A 20,580-nucleotide genomic window follows, 5' to 3' on the forward strand; every position below is an offset into this window, starting at 1 on the left:
TGTGCCAACTTCATAAAGGAGGTGATCGAACTCAAGCATCAAACTATAGGCCTATCTGTGTGTCAGGTGTTGTGGTTAAGTTGTTGGAGAAGCTTCTGAGAACTAGGATTCAGAGCTGGGTTGACAACAATGGTATTATCTTTGATGGGCAGCATGGATTTGCTAAAGGGATGTCATGTTTTAGTAATTTACTTACTTATTACAATAAAGTGACTGCTTCCTTGGACAGAGGAGAAGGATACACAGTAATATACTTGGATTTCGCAAAAGCTTTTGATAGAGTACCTCATGATAAGTTGACAGTCAAACTAGAGCAGATGGGGTTGGATATTAGACTAGTGCATTGGATTGGAGACTGGCTATCTGATAGGTATCAACAAGTTGTGTATGGGGATGCAATATCCAGGAAAAGGAAAGTCACTAGTGGAGTGCCTCAGGGATCTGTTTTAGGGCCATTACTATTTAACTTGTATATTAATGATATTGGCGAAGATTTGGATGGAGATAATCAGTTGTTTGCAGATGATGCAAAGTTGGGACGAACCATAAAGAGTGGTGAAGATGTTGTGGCCTTGCAAGAAGACTTGAATAAATTGAGTGATTGGGCAAGCAAATGGGGATGTGAGTTCAATGTTGCAAAATGTAAGGTTTTAAAATTTGGAAAACAAAGATGGGATGCAGAATTTATGCTTGGTGAGAATATATTGTTGGAAGTAGAGGAAATAAGAGATCTGGGAGTGATAGTGGATAAGGAGCTAAAATTTAGGAGACACATTGCCAAAATTGTAGAGACAACACAAAGGCTTCTGGGAATGATGTGGAGGACACTGACGTGTAGAAGTAGGGAGACTCTTATTCTGTTGTATAAGGCTTTAATTAGGCCACACATGGACTATTGTGCCCAGATTTGGTCACCTGGTTGTCAGAAGGATGAAGAGATGTTGGAAAAGGTCCAAAGGCGACTGACTAAGGTAGTTTCTGAACTCTGGAATGTTGAATATGAGGAAAGATTGAGAAGATGTAATTTGCAGAGTCTGGTGAACAGGAGGAAGAGGGGAGAAATGATAGAGACCTACAAGTTGGTAAGGGGTTGTTATATGATCAATGCTGGAGAAGTTGTACAGAAAATAGTGGGAGATCAGGGGAGAACCAGAGGTCATCCCTGGAAACTGTATAAAGTGGGTGTGAGTAGGGGAGTGAGAGGCAGGTTTTTTTCGTGCAGAGTTGTAAATGATTGGAATGCTTTGCCTGAGAGTGTGGTGTCTGCAAGGAGTTTGAGTGTGTTTAAGACACAGTATGATAAGTTCTGTGTGTGTGTGTGCGTGTGTGTGTGTGTGTGTGTGTGTGTGTGTGTGTGTGTGTGTGTGTGTGTGTGTGTGTGTGTGTGTGTGTGTGTGTGTGTGTGTGTGTGTGTGAGAGAGATAAAAGGACCTCCCAGATGAGTCTTTGACTCCATGAAGTCTTGGGGTAATAATAATAATAATTTCTGGTGAGGTTGGTGAGTAACTGGCAGGTGAACATAATGGGAAACTTGAACTATGAAAGCATTAGAAGGAGCAGGCATTGCTTAGATATAACAACTTTACACATCTAGGGGAAGCAGTATTTGGGGGTATAAAAAACATGTTAAACAATGATTAATTCAAAATTAATTCAAAAATATTTTGAGATTTTTTTTCGTGCAGGTTTTTTTCATGCAGAGTTGTAAATGATTGGAATGCTTTGCCTGAGAGTGTGGTGTCTGCAAGGAGTTTGAGTGTGTTTAAGACACAGTATGATAAGTTCTGTGTGTGTGTGTGTGTGTGTGATAAAAGGACCTCCCAGATGAGTCTTTGACTCCATGAAGTCTTGGGGTAATAATAATAATAATTTCTGGTGAGGTTGGTGAGTAACTGGCAGGTGAACATAATGGGAAACTTGAACTATGAAAGCATTAGAAGGAGCAGGCATTGCTTAGATATAACAACTTTACACATCTAGGGGAAGCAGTATTTGGGGGTATAAAAAACATGTTAAACAATGATTAATTCAAAATTAATTCAAAAATATTTTGATATTTTTTTTCTGAAATTAGCAGCTTTGCATGCTAGAAGAGTAATATCAAACAGATAAAAATCATTTTTGATACATTCAAATCCTTAGCAGATATCAAAAGTGATTAATTATCTTTTTGAGTGTTAAATAAGTTTGATATTAATAAGATTATCAGATGGTATATCAATATTTTTTGTATATATTTTGTATATTTTTTGTATATTTATATATCAAGATTACTTGGTTGTTGAGGAACACACTGACATCCAGAGATAAAGAGGTTATTATTTCCCTTTATAAAGCATTGATACTTCCACATTTGGATTACTGTGCTCAGGTCTGGTCACCTGGATTCCTTGGAGATGAGGAGGCTGTGGAGAGGGTTCAGAGAAGAGTGACCATGTTGGTGAGTGATATAAAAAATGTCCCCTACATTGATAGATTGAGAGCTTGTGGATTGCAGAGGTTGGTTGATAGGTGGAGAAGAGGGGATATGATAGAAACATTTAAATTACTGAAAGGTTTTTATAGGATTGATGCAGGGGAAATGTTTCAGCTGTGTGATAGTAATGGAAGAACAAGAGGTCATCCCTGGAAATTAAAGAAGAGTGTGGTTAACAAGAGTGTCAGAACAAGGTTTTTTGCCTGGAGGGTGGTGAACGAGTGGAATTCATTGCCTGACTTAGTTGTGAGCTCTTCGTCTGTAAATGAATTCAAGAAACGATATGACAGATATTGTTTTGCTAGTTTGGGTCTCCCACAATGAGTCTACTGACTCCATGGAGATACCCGTAATAATAATAATAATAATAATAATAATAATATGTATATAAAGGGAATGTAGAAAGGAAATGACAGAGTGCTTGACTTAGTTGGTCAACAAGTCTGGCAATAGAAAGCAATCCCTTAAGAGTGGAAAAAAGGAATATTTGTGCTGCAACATAAGGAAGAATCAAAGTTAATTGGTAGCAAACTATAGGCCAGTTTGCTTAGGTGTGGTAATGAAGGTATTGAAGAGGCAGGCTAGAGATAGAATACAAAACATGGATGGAGAAGAATAAGAATCTTTCCAAAGAGAAGTTTGGGTTTGTCCAGGAAGTCTTGCTTCAGTAATCTGGCTATATTTTTATAACAGGTGACAAGGAGACAGAGGGGATGATTATAGCAATACCACATGACAAGCTACTGCAGAAACTAAGAAGAATGGGGATAGATTGAGAAACATACTTAGAGACCCATCAGGTAAAATGGTGGTGCCACAGGCCAGCCACTGCATGGACCCAAACCTGTCAGTAACAAGTCAGGAGGCTTCTTGATCAACTGGAATGTTGAGTATGATGAAAGATTGAGAAGATATAATTTGCAGAGTCTGGTAGAGAGAAGGAAGATGGGAGATATGATAGAGACCTACAAGTTGGTAAGGGGTTGTTATGAGATCAATGGTGGAGAAGTTCTACAGAGAATAGTGGGAGATCAGGGGAGAACCAGAGGTCATCCCTGGAAACTGTATAAAGAGGGTGTGAGTAGGGGAGTGAGAGACAGGTTTTTTTCGTGCAGAGTTGTAAATGATTGGAATGCCTTGCCTGAGAGTGTGGTGTCTGCAAGGAGTTTGAGTGTGTTTAAGACACGGTATGATGAGATGTGTGTGTGTGTGATAAAAGGACCTCCCAGATGAGTCTTTGACTTCATGAGGTCTTGGGAAATAATAATAATAATAATAATCCACACTACACATACTCTGCCAAGTCATGCCTAGAGAGGGAGTCAAACTAGTCGTATGTCGCATGATGGGGCACTGTCAAGGCCACATCATGGCACAAAGACTGATTTCACTCTGTTTGGATATTTGTATGGATGTTTCTCTGTACGGATTCAGAGGAACCATTACTGACCACTGAAGTGGTTTTCTACTTAAGTAATCTTCGACTGGCAATCTATTACATTTAATGCTTGCTTATGGCATCACTTCTACTGCCAGGGCCCTTCAGTGGAGTTTACCATTGGAAATGAGAGGTTCTTACTGGCTGATTGTGGAACTAGTAGTTGGCTTGGTAGCAAGCTTCAGCCTGTCAATGGGTGGAACCAAGACCTTTACAGGAGTCTGGCAGAACCACTGCTGAGTATCCCTGGAGTGATCTAGATCAACAGAACAAGTTAGAATGATCCTTTCAGGTCACTCACTGAGGTAGAGTAATATGAAATATCATCTAGTTTTTGGAGGCCATTCTGTACTTATAAAGCAAAACCTGAGTAGTGATTAGTATCCCATAATGTTTTTGTATTATGGGATACTAAGACAATTGATGTGAAGTCAACAGCCTCTGTATACAAGTAGAATAGTTGTGAAGGTACTTCACATGCAAACTTTATTTGCTTATGCTTGGATAAAGGTTGAAAACAAGAATATTATTTCTTGTTAAGTATAATACACTTTGGAAATACTTAAGAAAATTAAACTTTTTTTTAACATATAATACACTTTGTAACCAGTGGTAAAACACCGTATAAAACATCGACTGTAGTATTGAAAAATGAAAAATATCTTTGGATATTTTTCATTTTTGTATTTCCAAAGTGTATATTTTTTAAGTCTGGCTCATGAGATAAACATGTTTTATAATACACACTGGAAAATAACTTACATTTAGTAAGTCGCTGGCCAGCTCTCATGATTTTTGCTAAATCTTGATTCAGAGATGCTTCTTGTATTTGAAGACAACCTAGAGTAGCTTGTATAAGACTAACAAATTCAAAACATTACTTTATGATATACTTTTTCACATTATATATCCAAAGATAACAAAATAGTAGATATATTGTTTAAATTAAATGATTTCAAGTCAACAAATACATACATACATAAAAACATACATAAAGAAGCTGTTTTCTTAGAAGCATACATATATTGATATAGCAAAATAGTTTTGGGTCATTTAAGGGACAAAGCAAGATAACCGAAAGACCTCTGTCATACAGGCCATTAGGGATGCAACGAACCAACTAGTGCTTTTGACCTGAGACAGGAGTTTTGTTATTAGTTATGCATGAGGATAGTGAATGAGATGAGGACTGACTGGCAATCTGGGACTTAGACCAAATCATATTCTAAATTGAACTGAAACTAAAAATAAATAAATAACTAGAAAAAATTAAATAAGTAGAAAAAGTCGGCCACTGGAACAGAATTATTCAAAGAAAAACTGAAGTTAGGCACCAGCAAAATGAGGAGTATCACTGGAAAAGAAGTGGAACTCACAGAATTAGAAAATATTATATCATCATCATCATCATAACACTAATTACAGGTATAGACCATATGGGTCTGTTCCGGTCTCATTTTCCATCCAATATCCTTTTTGAGGTCTACCCTGCCTTCTCTTTCTAATTAGCTTATATTTTAGTATTTGTTTAGGATATCAGGTGTTGGCCATTCGGTTTACATGTTCTATCCATTTTTGTTTATAATTCTTTAGTTTTTCTTCTATTGATTTTGTTTTTAGTTCTTTTAAAATGTCTTCATTCCTTTTTTGATCTAATAATGTGTATTCTCATAAATCGCATTTCACTTGTTTTTATTCTTTGTTTATCTTGTTTGTTTATTGCCCAAATTTCACTGCCATATAATAATGTGGGCACTGCTCATGTATTGTATATTTTCAAGCATGTTTCTTTTTGTACCATATTTGGATTGAGTGTTCTATTTATCAGGCCTATGATCTGTAACAATTTTGAAGTTTTTAATTTTTGTGTTTTTCTCCTTCATATGATATTTCACATCCAAGATAACTAAAAGTATTTATCTGTTCTGTTATTTTATTATTAATAACTATTTTACTTCTAACTGGAGTTTGTCCACAAAATACCATTGTTTTAGTTTTATCTATGGAAATTTTCATTCCAAACTGTTCTATTATAACATTTAAATTATATATTACTCTTTGTAAATTGTCTTTACTTCTAACTGGAGTTTGTCCACAAAATACCATTGTTTTAGTTTTGTCTATGGAAATTTTCATTCCAAACTGTTCTATTATAACATTTAAATTATATATTACTCTTTGTAAATTGTCTTCTTTATTTGATATTATTACCTGATCACCTGCAAATAATAGTGTATTTATTTTGTTATTCTGGGAAATTTCTATACTTTGATTGTTTAAGGTGTTTCACTATATTAATATTTCATTAATGTAAATATTGAAAAGTGTTGGAGACAGAGGGCATCCCTGTCTTACTCCTTGGTTTATAGTGTTTTTCAGACAACTTTTCATTTATTTTTATTTCATTATCTTTATATATATTCAATATTGCATGTAGTAATATATTATATTATTTTAATATTTTATTATTTAATATTATACTATACAGGGTGGTTCAAAATTCCATGTACAAACTTTGAGGGAAGGTAGAGAACATTAAAATCAACCATATTTACATAGGAAAGCATGACAGGAAACGTCATCCGAAAGTGATAGGTGGCGCTGTTCGGCAGCGCTCCAGGTGAGCAACTGGGGCTTCCTCATTCAAGCTTTTGATGTTGTATGAAGAACATGCATCATTTTACAAATGCTGAGATGGCAGACATGCACCTCATTTATGGGTTAGCTGATGTTAATGGATGAGCCACTGTACGAATGTATCACGAAAGATACAAACAGATGTATACCGCATCACTATGTGTTTGCACATTTGCATCAGAATTTGTGTGACTATGGATCATTCAGGGATCACAGGCATGATAGTGAATGAGCAGCCATGATCAACACGAAATCCCACTATGAAAGAGGAGGTGTTGCATGCAATGGATAATAACCCAGAAACAAGCATATGTGCCGTTGCATCTGCTATAGGAGCATCTCGATCCGGTGTGGCGCGTTTTGCACACTGCAATGGGTCCAGTTACTGATGGCTGAAGATTATCCTCAATACGTAGAATTCACAGTATTCTGGGTCTATGGCACTTTTCTGCAGTTTCTGCAGAAAAGTGCCATAGACCCAGATTTTCCAACACAAGTTGGAAAATCTGGGTCTACGGTGAAGGGGTCTTCAATCACCACAATGCTTATGTGTGGGCCCATGAGAACCCACACACTGTGCGATCACATGCTGCACAACAACGCTTCACCATTAATGTATGGGCAGGTATCGTCACTGACTGTTTAGTCGGCCAATACATGTTACTACCCAGACTGGACTCCCAGAAGTATCGGACCTTTCTGGAAGAAGTTCTGCCGAATTTACTGAACAATGTTCTAATGACTGTGCGTTGGCAATGTGATTCCAAAATGATGGGGTTCCGCCCATTTTGGCATTTCTGTGTGGAGATATTTGAACAGTTCCTTTGGGGCTTGATGGATTGGGTGTGGTGGACCCGTTGCATGGCCCTCACACTAACCTCATTTATTGAGCATTGATTTCCTTCTGTGGGGGACCCTTAAAGCCATGGTGTATGAAATGCCTGTTGCCTCTGACATGGACCTCGTGGCAAGAATCGCCTTGCTAATATCCGGGAACCTCCAGGTATTTTCGAAAATGTATGGCAATCAATGAGTCTTTGGTGTCAGGCATGCATCACTGCTAATGATCATAACTTTGAGCACCTGATGTGAAACCATATTATGTATCAAACTACTATTGAACTGTTCAGTTACGCCTAATAAAGTTTTTTATACTACTTACTGCCTTGTGTTATTTCTGTATCTTTGGTCCCTGTTAGTACCTTCTGGTGGCATTTCCGGTCATGCTTTCCTATGTGAATATTGTTGATTTTGATGTTCTCTACCTCCCCTCAAAGTTTGTATGTGGAATTTTGAACCACCCTGTATAGCTACTTTCTACTCACAGAAGTAGAAAATAGCTAAATAGTAACTATAAGATGCTATCTTCAGGCAACTGTGGATCAGAAAGTAACATCACATGAATGTAGCCTTCCAAGATTTACAGAAGATCATAGTCGTCTGGTCCCTCATCTACAAAGGAAAGTCAGTAATTGAGTTACAAAAAAAAGGCAGAACAAATGAATTGCAAGTGAAAGATTTTCAGTATGTGTCAGTTTAGTAGGTAGCAGCATGGTCTAGAATGATGACAGTACATTTAATAGATATGCATGCACATGTTTTGTAGCTGTTTTCAGCAGTCTAAAATGGTGACCAAGCATGAGGAGTGTACAACTTTGCAGGAAGTCCTTTTGCATGCAAAAAGAATTACTACAAAGGATTTCTTTGAATTCCACATAATTCTGTGAAATTTTATTGGCGCTTTGGGAGAGTCTCATCATCATAAGTGGTAAGCAATAATATGTCCCCCTTTCTCCACCCCTTAAATGTCATATCATTCAAAAAATATTTATTATTATTATTATTATTATTTAGGCCTCCATGGAGTCAAGAGACTCATTGTAGGAGAACCTTCCTAGGAAACAGAGTCTATCATACCACTCCTTGAACTCACTGACCATTCTTGCTCTCACCACTCTATCAGGCAATGCATTCCATGATTCAACCACCCTCTACGCAAAGAAACCACTCATCACCCTCTTGCTCACAGCTTCCTTTCATAACTTCCCTTGTCATTGCTCCTTCCCACTGTTCCACCAAGTGAAAGAATTCCCCAGTATCAACCCTGTAACTACCTCTCAACAGTAAAGTCTTGATCATATCACCTCTCCTTCTCTATCCACCAAACTCTGCAGTCCACATTTCCTCAGCCGATCCTCCTAACTAACATTATACAGTCCTGAAACCATTTTTGTTATCCACCTCTGTACCCTTTCCATAGTTAATTTATCCCCTTCAAATCCTGGGGACCAAATTTGAGAAGAATAGTCTAAGTGTGGCCTGATCAGAGTCTTATACAATGGAATAATAACTCTTTTATCTCTGCAAGTCAGCATCCTTCTTAGTGTTGCAGCAATCCTCTGGGTTACCTTCACTACCTTTGCAATATGCTCCCTGAATTTCAGTTTTCTATCAATCATCATCCTCAGATCTCTTGTCTTCCCTACTTCCTGGAGCTGTACTGCACTAGTGGGAAGAAACGATGACAAGGGGCCATCCTTGGAAGTTATGAAAGGAAGCTGTGAGCAAGAGGGTGATGAGTGGTTTCTTTGCATGAAGGGTGGTTGCAGCCTCACAACCATGTATCCCAAACTTCAAGACCTTCACATTTTGTTGACACCTCATTCATTTGCCCATCTGTCCAGTTTATTTAAATCCTCTTGAAGGGCTGCCACATAATTTTTTTTTTATTATTATTTATTTTTATTTTTTTTATGTTGGGCCCATATACGGGAGATTGGCTGGTCAACCTATAGAAACTTGTTTGCATTTGATTTAAACGCCTGTATGTTGTATTCCTTGGGAAATACGTCAGGGGGAAGACTGTTCCACAGTACTGCAGTAGCAGGGATGAATGAGGAGAAAAAGAAACTTGTTCTGTGGGTTTTGAGGTGTACTGTGAAAGGATGTTGGCCAGCAGCTATACGTGTTCCAATGGGCTTAGTACAGAGTGGGGGAATTATTGATGCTGTTTCAGATGAACATTTCCCATGGAAATCATCATCATCATGCATATCAAGATTTAGGCCTAGCATGGCCTGTTCCGGCCTTAGAAGTCATCATTGAATTGTTTAAGACGTCCTGGTTTTCTTTTTCCTAATGGCTTGTACTTTAAGGCTTGTTTTGGTAATCTTTCTGATTTCATTCTTTGAACGTGTTTCATCCATTTATGTTTATATTTTTTTAATATAAGCGCCTCCGTAGCGCAATTGGAAGAACGACGGTACATTGCGCCCTTCGATTGGAATTGGCCTAAGTTCGATTCTCATCGCGACGGGAGGAATCTTTATCTGGTCGATTTCAATCGATGGTGAGTTAGCCGATCTCATACGGAGGTAGCAGGGTTTTTTCTCCCGGAAACTCGGGTTTTTCATCCCGCATACAGACAAATCGGCCCTTCAGAACACACGCAATTTACAGACAAAAATTACTAGTTGTGGTGGTGTTGGAGGTGGGCGGTAGATGGCGTTGATTCGTAGTAGAGGTAAGGTGTAGAGACAGTTGAAGATGTCCTCCCGCGATGAGCCTTCGGACTCCTTGGAGGTATCAGGAATAATAATAATAATATAATAATTCTGTAAATATTTGCCATGGAAATATTTACAGAATATACAGATTGCAGAGACCAAGCATCTATGTGAAAGTGAGGGAGCAAATTGGTGAGAGATGGGTCATTTATTAGTCTAATTGCTCTCCTCTGTATTGAGTCAAGCATTTTAAGGGAACTTTTAGGAGCCCCACTCCAGATGTGAGAGCAGTGTTCGAGAGCTGGGTGGATTTGTGACTTTTATAATGTTAACAACTGTTTACAGGTGAAGTAGCTTCTTGAGCGAAAGAGAAAATCTAGTTTTTTGGAAGCTGAGGATGCAATGGTTGTGATGTGTTTATGCCAGGAGAGGCTTCAGGGTAATTCTGAGAAGAGAAATTTCATCTTGTCTGGGAATGTGAGTGTTATTGAAAACCATGCTGGGGGAAAATGGTTCTTTTTTGTGAGAAATGAGACAGAACTGGGTTTTACTAGCATTGAGGTTATCCATGGCGTTTGTTTCTCCATGGCGTTTATCCATCACTGGACAAACGCCATGGAGAAATTCAGTGAATCCCAAGTAGTTGCACTTGATATCTCTAAAGCCTTTGACCGAGTCTGGCATGAAGGCTTACTAAGCAAACTCCCATCATTTGGACTGCCTCAGGACTTCTGCAGATGGATTGCCAGCTTCCTGTCTGGATGCACACTATGTGTGATGGTAGACTGCTCCCTACCCTCTCACCATCCAACCAATGCTAGGGTCCCACAAGGTTTAGTTCTCTCACCAACCCTCTTCCTTCTATATAATCAATGACCTACTTCAGTTGACCTCTAACCCAATACACAGTTTTGCAGATGACAGAACATTACATTCCTCCCTTTCATTTGACAAACCCTACTCTACACAACTCACTTCAACCCACAGAACATCAACCACCACTGCCCTTAATTCCGACCTCCAAGCCATCTGCCAATGGGACTCAGATAACCTTGTCTGTATGAGAGTAGATCTCCTGTTGAATGGCTTTGACGGAATCTGTACTGGTGGTGGCTTAATAGCCGAGTACCTTGAAGGTAGATTAGGAGCTGAGAGTTGATGGTTTTCTCCATTAATTTAGATAGGACTGAAGTGAGTGAGATAGGGCAGTAGTTAGATGGCAGTGATTTGTCACCCTTTTTAGGAATGGGTTGAATATAGGCTAGTTTCCCGGCTTTGGGATATATATATATACCAGTAGAGTAAGAGAGCATGTACAGGTGGCATAGGATAGGAGTAAGTTCTGATACACAGACCTTCAGGATAATTGGGGGAATGCTGTCAGGGCCAGAAGACTTTTTTGTGTCTAATTTAGACAACAGATTTGTCATATCTTTTTGGCAAAAGTATACAGGGGGAATTGTATGTTATGCAGTTGGAATGACTAGAGGGCATTTGCCATTGTCAGTTATGTGTGCATTGGAGGCAAAGTGTGATGCCAGGAGGTTAGCTTTTTCTATGGGTGATGATGCAATTGAGCCATATGGGTATGATAGAGGTGGGAATAGTGTAGGGCAAAATTTACAGCCAATTGCCCTGGCAAGAGACCAAAATGCAAGACTACCATTTGGACAGGCTGCAAGCTTCGTGCTTTTTGCCCGTTCAAATTCTGTTTTGGAAGTATTGATAACTTTCTTGTCTGTTTCGGACTTCAGTATAAGCATTGATTGAGGATGGGGTTCTTGATTTGAGCCAGTTGTGGTATGCCTGATTTTTCATTTGTACAGCCTTGGCACATTTTTTTGGAGAACCAGGGTTTAGTTAGGGGATGACAGGTCTGAGTAGTGTGGGGAATATATGTTTTCATGCCAGTGAGTATTACTTTGGTGATACGTTCGGTGCATATGTTTGGACTGGAAGACCGGAAACAATAGTCCAACCATGGGAATGAAGCATAGTAGTCTCGGAGACTGTCCCATTGGGCACTGTTATAATGCCAAACTACTCTCATGTGGGAGTGACTATGTAAGAGTTGTTGCATGGGGGGGGGGGAGATGAGCACTAAGTTGTGGTCAGAATTACCCCAGGGGGGCTCACTACATTCACTGCATATTTGGAGGGGTCATTAGTAAGGAAGAGATCTAGGGTATTTGGGGAGTGGTTTGGGTTATCTGGTATTCTGGTTGGTTTTTGAACAATTTGTGTAAGGTCATTAGTGACTGCAAATGTTTCAGAATCTCTGCCTGCAGGATCTGTATACCTGGAAGAGGAAAGCCAGTTGGTGTTATGGACCTAACAGTGAAATCATCCAGGAGGATAATTTCACTGTTAGGAGAGTGGGACTGGAGAAAATCAATGTTTAAGGAGAGGAAATGAAAGAGCTCAGAGTGATTGGTGGTATTAGGAGAGCGATAGAGACAGCAGATGAATTTGACTGAGTGGGGGAGAGTTATCTTCAGCCAAAGAAGGTCGAAGTTGGGTGATTCTGAGGTCAGTTGCTCTCTGGCAGGGTATGTCAGAGCAGATATATGCACAGATGCCACCCTTGGGTCAAAAGGAGTTAAATAGTGTATAGTTAGGAGGGTTGAGATGAATAGTGCTGGGGTAAAACCCTGCCCAGCTTCACTTCATCTGCAAACAACTGAATATCCCCTTGCAATCCACTGACAATGTCATTGATATAAAGGTTAAACAATACCGGTCCCAGTACTGAGCTCTGTGGAACCCCACTTGTAACCTTCTGCCTCCTTGATACACAACTCTCTGATACCTATCAGACAGCCAATCCTGAATCCAGTTGACTAACCAGACATCTAAACCCATGTGCTGCAACTTAATTATCAGCTTATTATGTGGTACCCTATCAAATGCCTTTGCAATAATTATTTATTTAATACTATTTTATTGCATTTTAAAATTAATTCATTTTACTTTTAGTTTTAACTATAATCTCATCATATTTTGTAACTAGCCATATGGTAGCACTATGATACTTGGTTAAACTCTGTAAAAAGAAATAATATTTGTTCCTGTTTTCATCTTGTGGTCTACTGATGCACTGATGATGGCTTATTAATTTCAGACTTAAATATTTGTACTAATAAAATTATGTCTTTATTCTTGTGAACATGTGTTTCAAATAATCAAGGGGATTCAGATGGCTTGCCTGCGATTTGTGCAAGAGACAAGTGTTTTTGCACTTGGACTTCACAAAATCTACCATGGCTTTTCTGATGTCTCTTTGCAGCTGTTACATGCTGCATTGTGAGCTAAGTAAGGGTGCTAGCATTTTGGTTTCAAGCCACTTACAACATGCAAAATCTTTTCTTAGATTGCATCAGCACACTTTTGAAAAACCATGATTTAGGTGAAATGGTTAAGTCTGGGTTTTTTTGGAGGAATGGGGGAATGAAGGCCTGATTTCAGTAACAATTATTTCACTTATTTAGAGTTATGGTGTTGTTTGTAAATTTTTCTGGTATTGTTATTTGAAGATCTTTTCATCTACAGTGTTACTGAAATTATTTATGATGACTTCCATGGTTGGTGTGTGAAAGTTGGCCGAGTGGTTAGCGTATCCGCTTTCCGGTGAAAAGGCTGTGGGTTCGAATCCTGCCATGGATGTTTGTGATTGTCTGTGAAAATACTAGTGGTAGTGGTGGGTGGTGGATGGCATTGGTGTAGATGATGCGGTGGAGATGGAGAGTTGTACAGTAGGTGCCCTCCCTCGATGAGTCTTTGGACTCCTTGATGGTGTCATGTAATAATAATGATAAATAAAAAGCAGGGGCATGTAGTAGTTGTGAAAGATCTATAGGCATGGCTCCCACATGGAGAGTACACATTCTCCAGTCTACTGTGCGACCTTAAAAGTTCCTCATGCAACCATTATACTCAGCATTCCTGCAGGCATGAACTGCAAAGTAAGTGGTAGCTGGATTATTTGCTAGATAGTCAAGAAGCCTGGTATGTTATCATCAGATCTGGTCCTGTGTACTATCTAACAATCCATCTGTAGAGGAATTTTACTGCTTTACTCTCAAACTGGTGAGGACTGAGATCCCAATAGTGTGGCATACCCATGAAGTTGATATCTATGCAATATGCAGGAAGAAAATTGAGGAGCACAAATCAGAAACTTGACACTGAGAACTGAACAAGCCCAACAGCAATGTTAGTCTGGAATAAGCAAGAGATAGTGTTTCACTAGGCAATGAAAGTCATGTACCAACTAGAATTCTAGTTGGCATTTCCACCAACTATCAAATTTAATCAAATAAAAACAGACAAATTCAAAGTAGAAAAAGGAGTCATGCAGGACTGCTTACTCTCACCAAATTTATTTACTATCTATCTCAAAGAAATATGCAAAACCATAGCCAAAGAACCAGGGTTACAAATAAATGGCACAAATATCAACCACATTAAACATGTCGACAAAAATTTTAAATGAAGGGGATACAACTTTTGGAATGAAAATCAATCCAAGCAAAATTAAAATATTGAAAATAGGAAGAGATGTGGGATGTGCATTAAGGGAAGGGCCACTACCCAGACCAGTTTCGACCTTTATTGAGGTCTCGTCAGTGGGAGGCAGACCCAGAGTGGTGATACTAAGGCAGAAACAGTGGAGAGGTCATATTTATCTATACGAGTTGCCAACCAGTGTACCACCTTATTATTGAATTACTCTGGATTTAGAGAAAAATGTTGGAAGTTTATTTTGCACTTGGTTAGACTACAATAAATTTAGTTTAATCCTTTATCCAAGTGTAAGCAAACAAAGTTTGTGCCTGAAAATATCTTCAGGACTGAGGTAAGGTAGTACATCCCTTGGCAATTCGTAGCAAAGGTGGACCAAACTCTCATCACTCCTTGTCTCAGTATCTCCCATAATGCAAAACACATCTCCTTGTGGACATGTATACTGCTATGCATTAAGGAAAGGGCCACTACCCAGACCGGGTAGTGTATAGGTAAATATGACCTCTCCACTGCTTCTGTCTTAGTATCATCACTCTGGGTCTGCCTCCCACTGACGAGACCTCAATAAAGGTCGAAACCGGTCTGGGTAGTGGCCCTTCCCTTAATGCATAACAGTATACATGACTGCAAGGAGATGTGCTTTGCATTATAGGAGACACTGAGACAAGGAGTGATGAGATCTTGGTCCACCTTTGCTACCAGTTGCCAAGGGATGTACCACCTTACCTCAGTCCTGAAGATATTTTCAGGTGCAAACTTTGTTTGCTTATACTTGGATAAGGGATTAAACTAAATTTATTATAGTCTAACCAAGTGCAAAATAAACTTCCAACAATCGGACAGAAATACAGAAAATCAGAGCATTTAAAATGAAATGCTTAAGAAAAATAAAAAAGACTCGCTGGTCAGAACATAAAACAAATGAGCAAGTCAAACCATTGAGAAGATATCATAGATATAATTCTTAGACAACAATTAAGATGGTTTGGACACCTCAGAGAATATCCTCTCAGCAATTTTCAAATATAGTCCAAATAAATGGAATCATTCATTTGGACTATATTTGGAAGATGATAAAGAGGTAGACTAAAAATAATTTTGTACAGTCTTTGAAGGAAATGTGGCAAATATTTGCCCCATTTGTGAAAACAGGTCACATTGTGAGATTGGGGGGGGGGGGGGAGGAGATACATGTTACACAAGCATATTAGTAGCCAAATGCAATGCAGTTGAGAAGCATGAAGAAAAGGTAAACCAGTGGTGTTTCACATGGATATGTACTTATATTGTTATATTGCTGTTTGTAAAATAATGATATTGAAGATGATGTGATAGGGAATATCTAGTAGTTTATAGATAATAAAAACTGTAGAGGAAAAGAGCAATAAAGCCAATAAAGTTCATTTAGAGATTCACCCTACTGGATGATTTAAACAGAATGTTGCTGTGGACAAAAAATAATGTAGTTGAATGTGGCAAAGCATAAGGTTGTAAAGCTTAAATCTCCATATTATGCTAATAAAATGCACTAGGAACTGATGGGTGATGATGGATAGGAAAAGTCTGGGAGAATTGCAAAGGTGGATAACATAGAACAAAGCTTACTTGGATGTAGAAAAACACACTGCCAAAAGTGTGTAAAGATTAGCACAGAGAGCTCCTTCTTATTACAAAGCTCTTCATAAGGCTATGATATAGTAACATCTGAGCTACAGCACTCAGATATGATAACGTGGGTTCTTTGGGATGAGGCTGTGGTCGAGAGGATCCAGAGGTTAGGACTAAACTGGTGACTGGTCGGGATAATGTTCTCTACAAGGAAATTATAAAATTTGGCTATCATGTAGAAAAGAGGAGACATGATAGAAATATCTAGACATATCAGCCACTGAATCAGAAACTTTTATTTTATGTACAGGCATGCGACCGCCAATACTCATCCTCTTCAATTCCCTAAGCATACTTCGGTGAGAATACAGGTTGGGAATAGCCTTCAATAAATGCTTTGGCCAATTGCAGCTCACAAGAAATTCGTTTTTTCCATACAAGCCTTCTCAGACAATGCCGATCTCATTCCTGACAGAATGTCTTAGGACCACAGTTAGCCTCTTAGACAAAAATGAGAGTTAATTTTTCCACTGATTATATACATGAGACAGACACCCACAATAAGCCCTTTATCAAACTCTGAAAGATCCTTTATCTTTTCCATTGTGATCAACATTAATGATGATACTGAGAGCAGATTCTTAAATAGTTGCTTAGAACATGTGGTAATGCACATAACCAAGTATTTTGCAAATACACTGCATGAGTGATGATTACATCTGCATAAAGTTTTCTAATTTGGTGGCTGGTAATGGAAGGTAACTATGGAGATTATTATTATTATTATTATTAACATCTCACTCCATGGAGTTAAATAACTCATCATGGAAAATCTATACTCTCTAATGCAAACGGATCATTGAACCGTGCCTTAAACCATAGTTTCCAGCTACTATACTTTCAGACAATGCATTCCATTCACTAATCACTCTCCATGTAAAGAACTTGCTATTCATCCCACTGCTCACACCCTCCTTATACAGTATCCAGGGATGACCTCCAATTCTATGCCCACAACCCTTGCCTCCCTCTACTCAAAGAACAATCTTCTTCACATTAACCTAGTAACAACCTCTCACCAACTTATATGTCTTAATCCTATCCAACTCTTCTTCTTCTTCTGTTAATAGGATTCTGTATTGCTCTGAATTATGTTCCATTCATCCCATACAACTGTAGTGTTTTGAAAAGTTTTTCTCTGGGCACCTTGTCATATGCCTTTTCCAAATCTACAAAACTTAATACATCCTTGTCATATTCCCACAATTTCTCAACTATATGTATTAAAGTGAAAATCTGATCTTGACAACCTCTAAGAGGGTGGTCTGAAAGGTTCTCGGCTTCGACGCTAGAAAGCAACACTATCGGCAAGATTTTTTTTTCCAAGTTGGTACATCTGTCATAAGCAACCATGTGAAATTACAAGTCATTTTATCAAGTAGTTTGTTTTATACAGCTATCTGAAGCAAAAGTGTTGCTGTATCCCTTGAAATGGATAAAATTGAATATCATGCAGTTATAAAATTCTTTGTAAAAGAAAGTTTAATGGCAAAAGAAGTTCATTCAAAGTTCATAAAAGTTTATGGGGACTCTTCTCCTTCGTTTTTGACAAGAAATGGACTGCTGAGTTTAAACATGGCTGTACCAGCCTTGAAGATGGTCCACATGAAGGATGTCCAAAAGGTGTAACAACACAAGAAATCATTGATCGAGTGCATGATATGATATTGGATGACTGGTGAGTCAAAGTGTGTGAAACTGCTGACACTATAGGCATTTCAAAAGAATGTGTAGGATATATTTTGCATGAAGAATTGCAAATGAAAAAGCTTTGTGCAAGATGGGTGCCACACTTGCTCACAGCAGATCAAAAACGCACTCGCATGAAAATCTCTGAACAGTGCTTGAAGCATTTTAACAAGAATAAAACTGATTTTGTGCATCGATTTATTATGATGGATGAGACTTGACTTCACCATCACACACCAGAATCCAAACAGCAGTCAAAGCAGTGGACAGAAGCCGGTTGTTCAGTGCCAAAGAAGACAAAGTTGGTTCCACCAGCAGGAAAGGTCATAGCATCGGTGTTTTGGGATGCTAAAGGCATTTTGTTTATTAATTATCTTGAAAAGGGTAAAGCAATAACCGGGGAATATTATTCCGAACTTTTAACCATACTAGATGAAAAAATTAATGAGAAAAGACCTGGATTGTAGAAGAAAAAAATCATCTTTCATCAGGACAATGCACCTGCCCACAAAGGTTGTTTGGCGATGGGAAAATTAAGGGATCTGCACTATGAATTTTTGGAACATCCACCCTATTCCCCAGATTTGGCTCCCTCCAACTTCTGTCTCTTCCCAAAACTAAAACTTTTCCTCGCTGGTCAGCATTTTTCTTCGAATCAAGAGGTGATTGCAGCTGTAGAGAGGTATTTTGCATATCTTACTGAAAACCACTACAGGGATGGGATAATGGGGCTGGAGTATTGCTGGAATAAATGTATTAGTCTTAAGGGAGGTTATGTTGAGAAATAAAAATAATTTTTAAATTATAAATTCGTTTTTTCATTGTTAGGCAGAGAACTTTACAGACATCCCATGTATTTGTTCTGAACCCAGCTTGTTCTTCTCCAAGTTTCTCTTCTGCAATCCTTTTCAACCCATATTCATGCTTGCAGAAATCTTACCTGGAACTTAATAGAAAAATTCCTCTGGAATTCTCACATTCAATTTCATTCCTTTTTTTATGACTAAGTACTATAAGAGTGTAGCTGGAAAATTCACCGAAAACATTCTCTGTGAATTTTCACCGTAAACATTTGCACTATAAAAAATTAACTAACAATCTGCTAACCTCACCAACCAACCAATCAGTTAGAGGAAGGTAATTTCTTTATAATTAAGCTTTCTAACTGATAGTCTGCTTGTGTGCTTCCTTTGATAAATATTTCTATGCACTAACTCTGTTATAATGGTCTATACAGTGAAAAGTAATCACTGCGGTGTCAAATTAGTAGATGATATGAACTATGTTTGCTGAATATATAGAAAATATGGTGAAAAAACGTATTGGGAATGTGAAAAAAAAAAAGACTGTATTGCAAGACAATAATTTATCAATATGCAAAGCATTCGGTGAGCATTGTCACCCTTCTCAACCCTCGAACCTAAAGTTTATCAAGCAATGGCAAACTTGAAATCATCAGCTACTAGTTCACATCTCTGCTTGATCTTTAATTTCCAATATTTCCTCAAATTTAGATAACAACACTTTATCTTTGATGCCATCTTTAGCAAATTTGTCTCGTAATATTAGAGGCTGGAGGCAAAAAAATTGCGAAGCACCCATATCACAACTGTAAGAATACATATATAATTCCAGATAAGTATAAATTTCTAGAAAATGTGAGCAGTTTTTATTATACCATAGTGGTGAAGATGATGAAAAGAGAATTTTAGTATTTGGTACACAAGCTGGATTAGATTACCTTGAAAATAATAAGGATTGGGCATGTGATGGTACTTTTAAATTCAGCACAAATATATATTATCAGTTATTCACGCTATATACAGTAATAGGAAGTATTAGATCCCACGTCTTTTTTTTTGCTTTGCTTCCTGGCAAATCAAAATTGACTTACAGCAGAATTCAGTGCCTTAAAAGACTTATGTTCATCATTAGATCCCGAAACATTAATGGTTGACTTCGAGAAAGCAACTATCAATGCTTTTTCTAACACATTTACATCAACAACTATAACAGGTTGTTTATTCCATGTGGCACAAAATATTTATCACAAAATTGTTGACAATGGTTTAAAGTTACGCTATCAAACAGATGCTGAATTCAACACGAAAATTAAATGCTTCACAGCATTATCATTTCTTCCAGTGATAGATTTTGTTGAATTGACTGATGATAATGATTTGGCCCAAGAATTTGTATCTTACTTTGAAACCTGCTGTATAGGAGGAGATCTGGGCCGTGGTTTGCGAAGGCGAAGAATGGAGCTGACATTCCCTATAGAATTATGGAACATTGTTGAAAGAATTTATAATAATATGCCAAGAACGAACAACAATATAGAAGGGTTTCACAATGCAATGCAAACTCAATTGCCATCATGCATCCAAGTATCTGGAAACTCATAGCTAACTTGATGAGGGAAGAGAGTTTAGTGAAGAAGAAAAAGTGTGATGCAGATTGAAGAGACATAGCAGAAGTGAAGACACAGTATAACAATGTTAATACAAGACTTCAGTGACAAGTGCTACAATACAATTTGCAGCAAAAAGTTAATTATTTACGCAGCATCTCTTTTAATTTGCACAATTTTTAAATGACTTCATTATGTTATTTATCACTGACATTCACCTTAATAAAGATTT

The 20,580-nt window shown here is 38.1% G+C and overlaps 1 protein-coding gene across 1 annotated transcript in view; it reads right to left on the minus strand.

Annotated features, from left to right (window-relative positions):
- LOC150095741 (putative ATP-dependent DNA helicase HFM1) overlaps positions 1–20,580 on the minus strand; it is a 178,899-nt gene that overhangs the window by 35,797 nt on the left and 122,522 nt on the right. Inside the window, exon 11 of the mRNA XM_090409949.1 lies at positions 4,677–4,774. Coding sequence (XP_090266075.1) covers positions 4,677–4,774 — 98 coding nt within the window. The remainder of the gene's footprint in view (positions 1–4,676; positions 4,775–20,580) is intronic.

This window comes from Typopeltis vanoorti, chromosome 20, assembly GCF_054136105.1.
Source record: "Typopeltis vanoorti isolate ZY-2024b chromosome 20, IOZ_Tvanoo_1.0, whole genome shotgun sequence".
Taxonomy (NCBI): domain Eukaryota; kingdom Metazoa; phylum Arthropoda; class Arachnida; order Uropygi; family Thelyphonidae; genus Typopeltis; species Typopeltis vanoorti.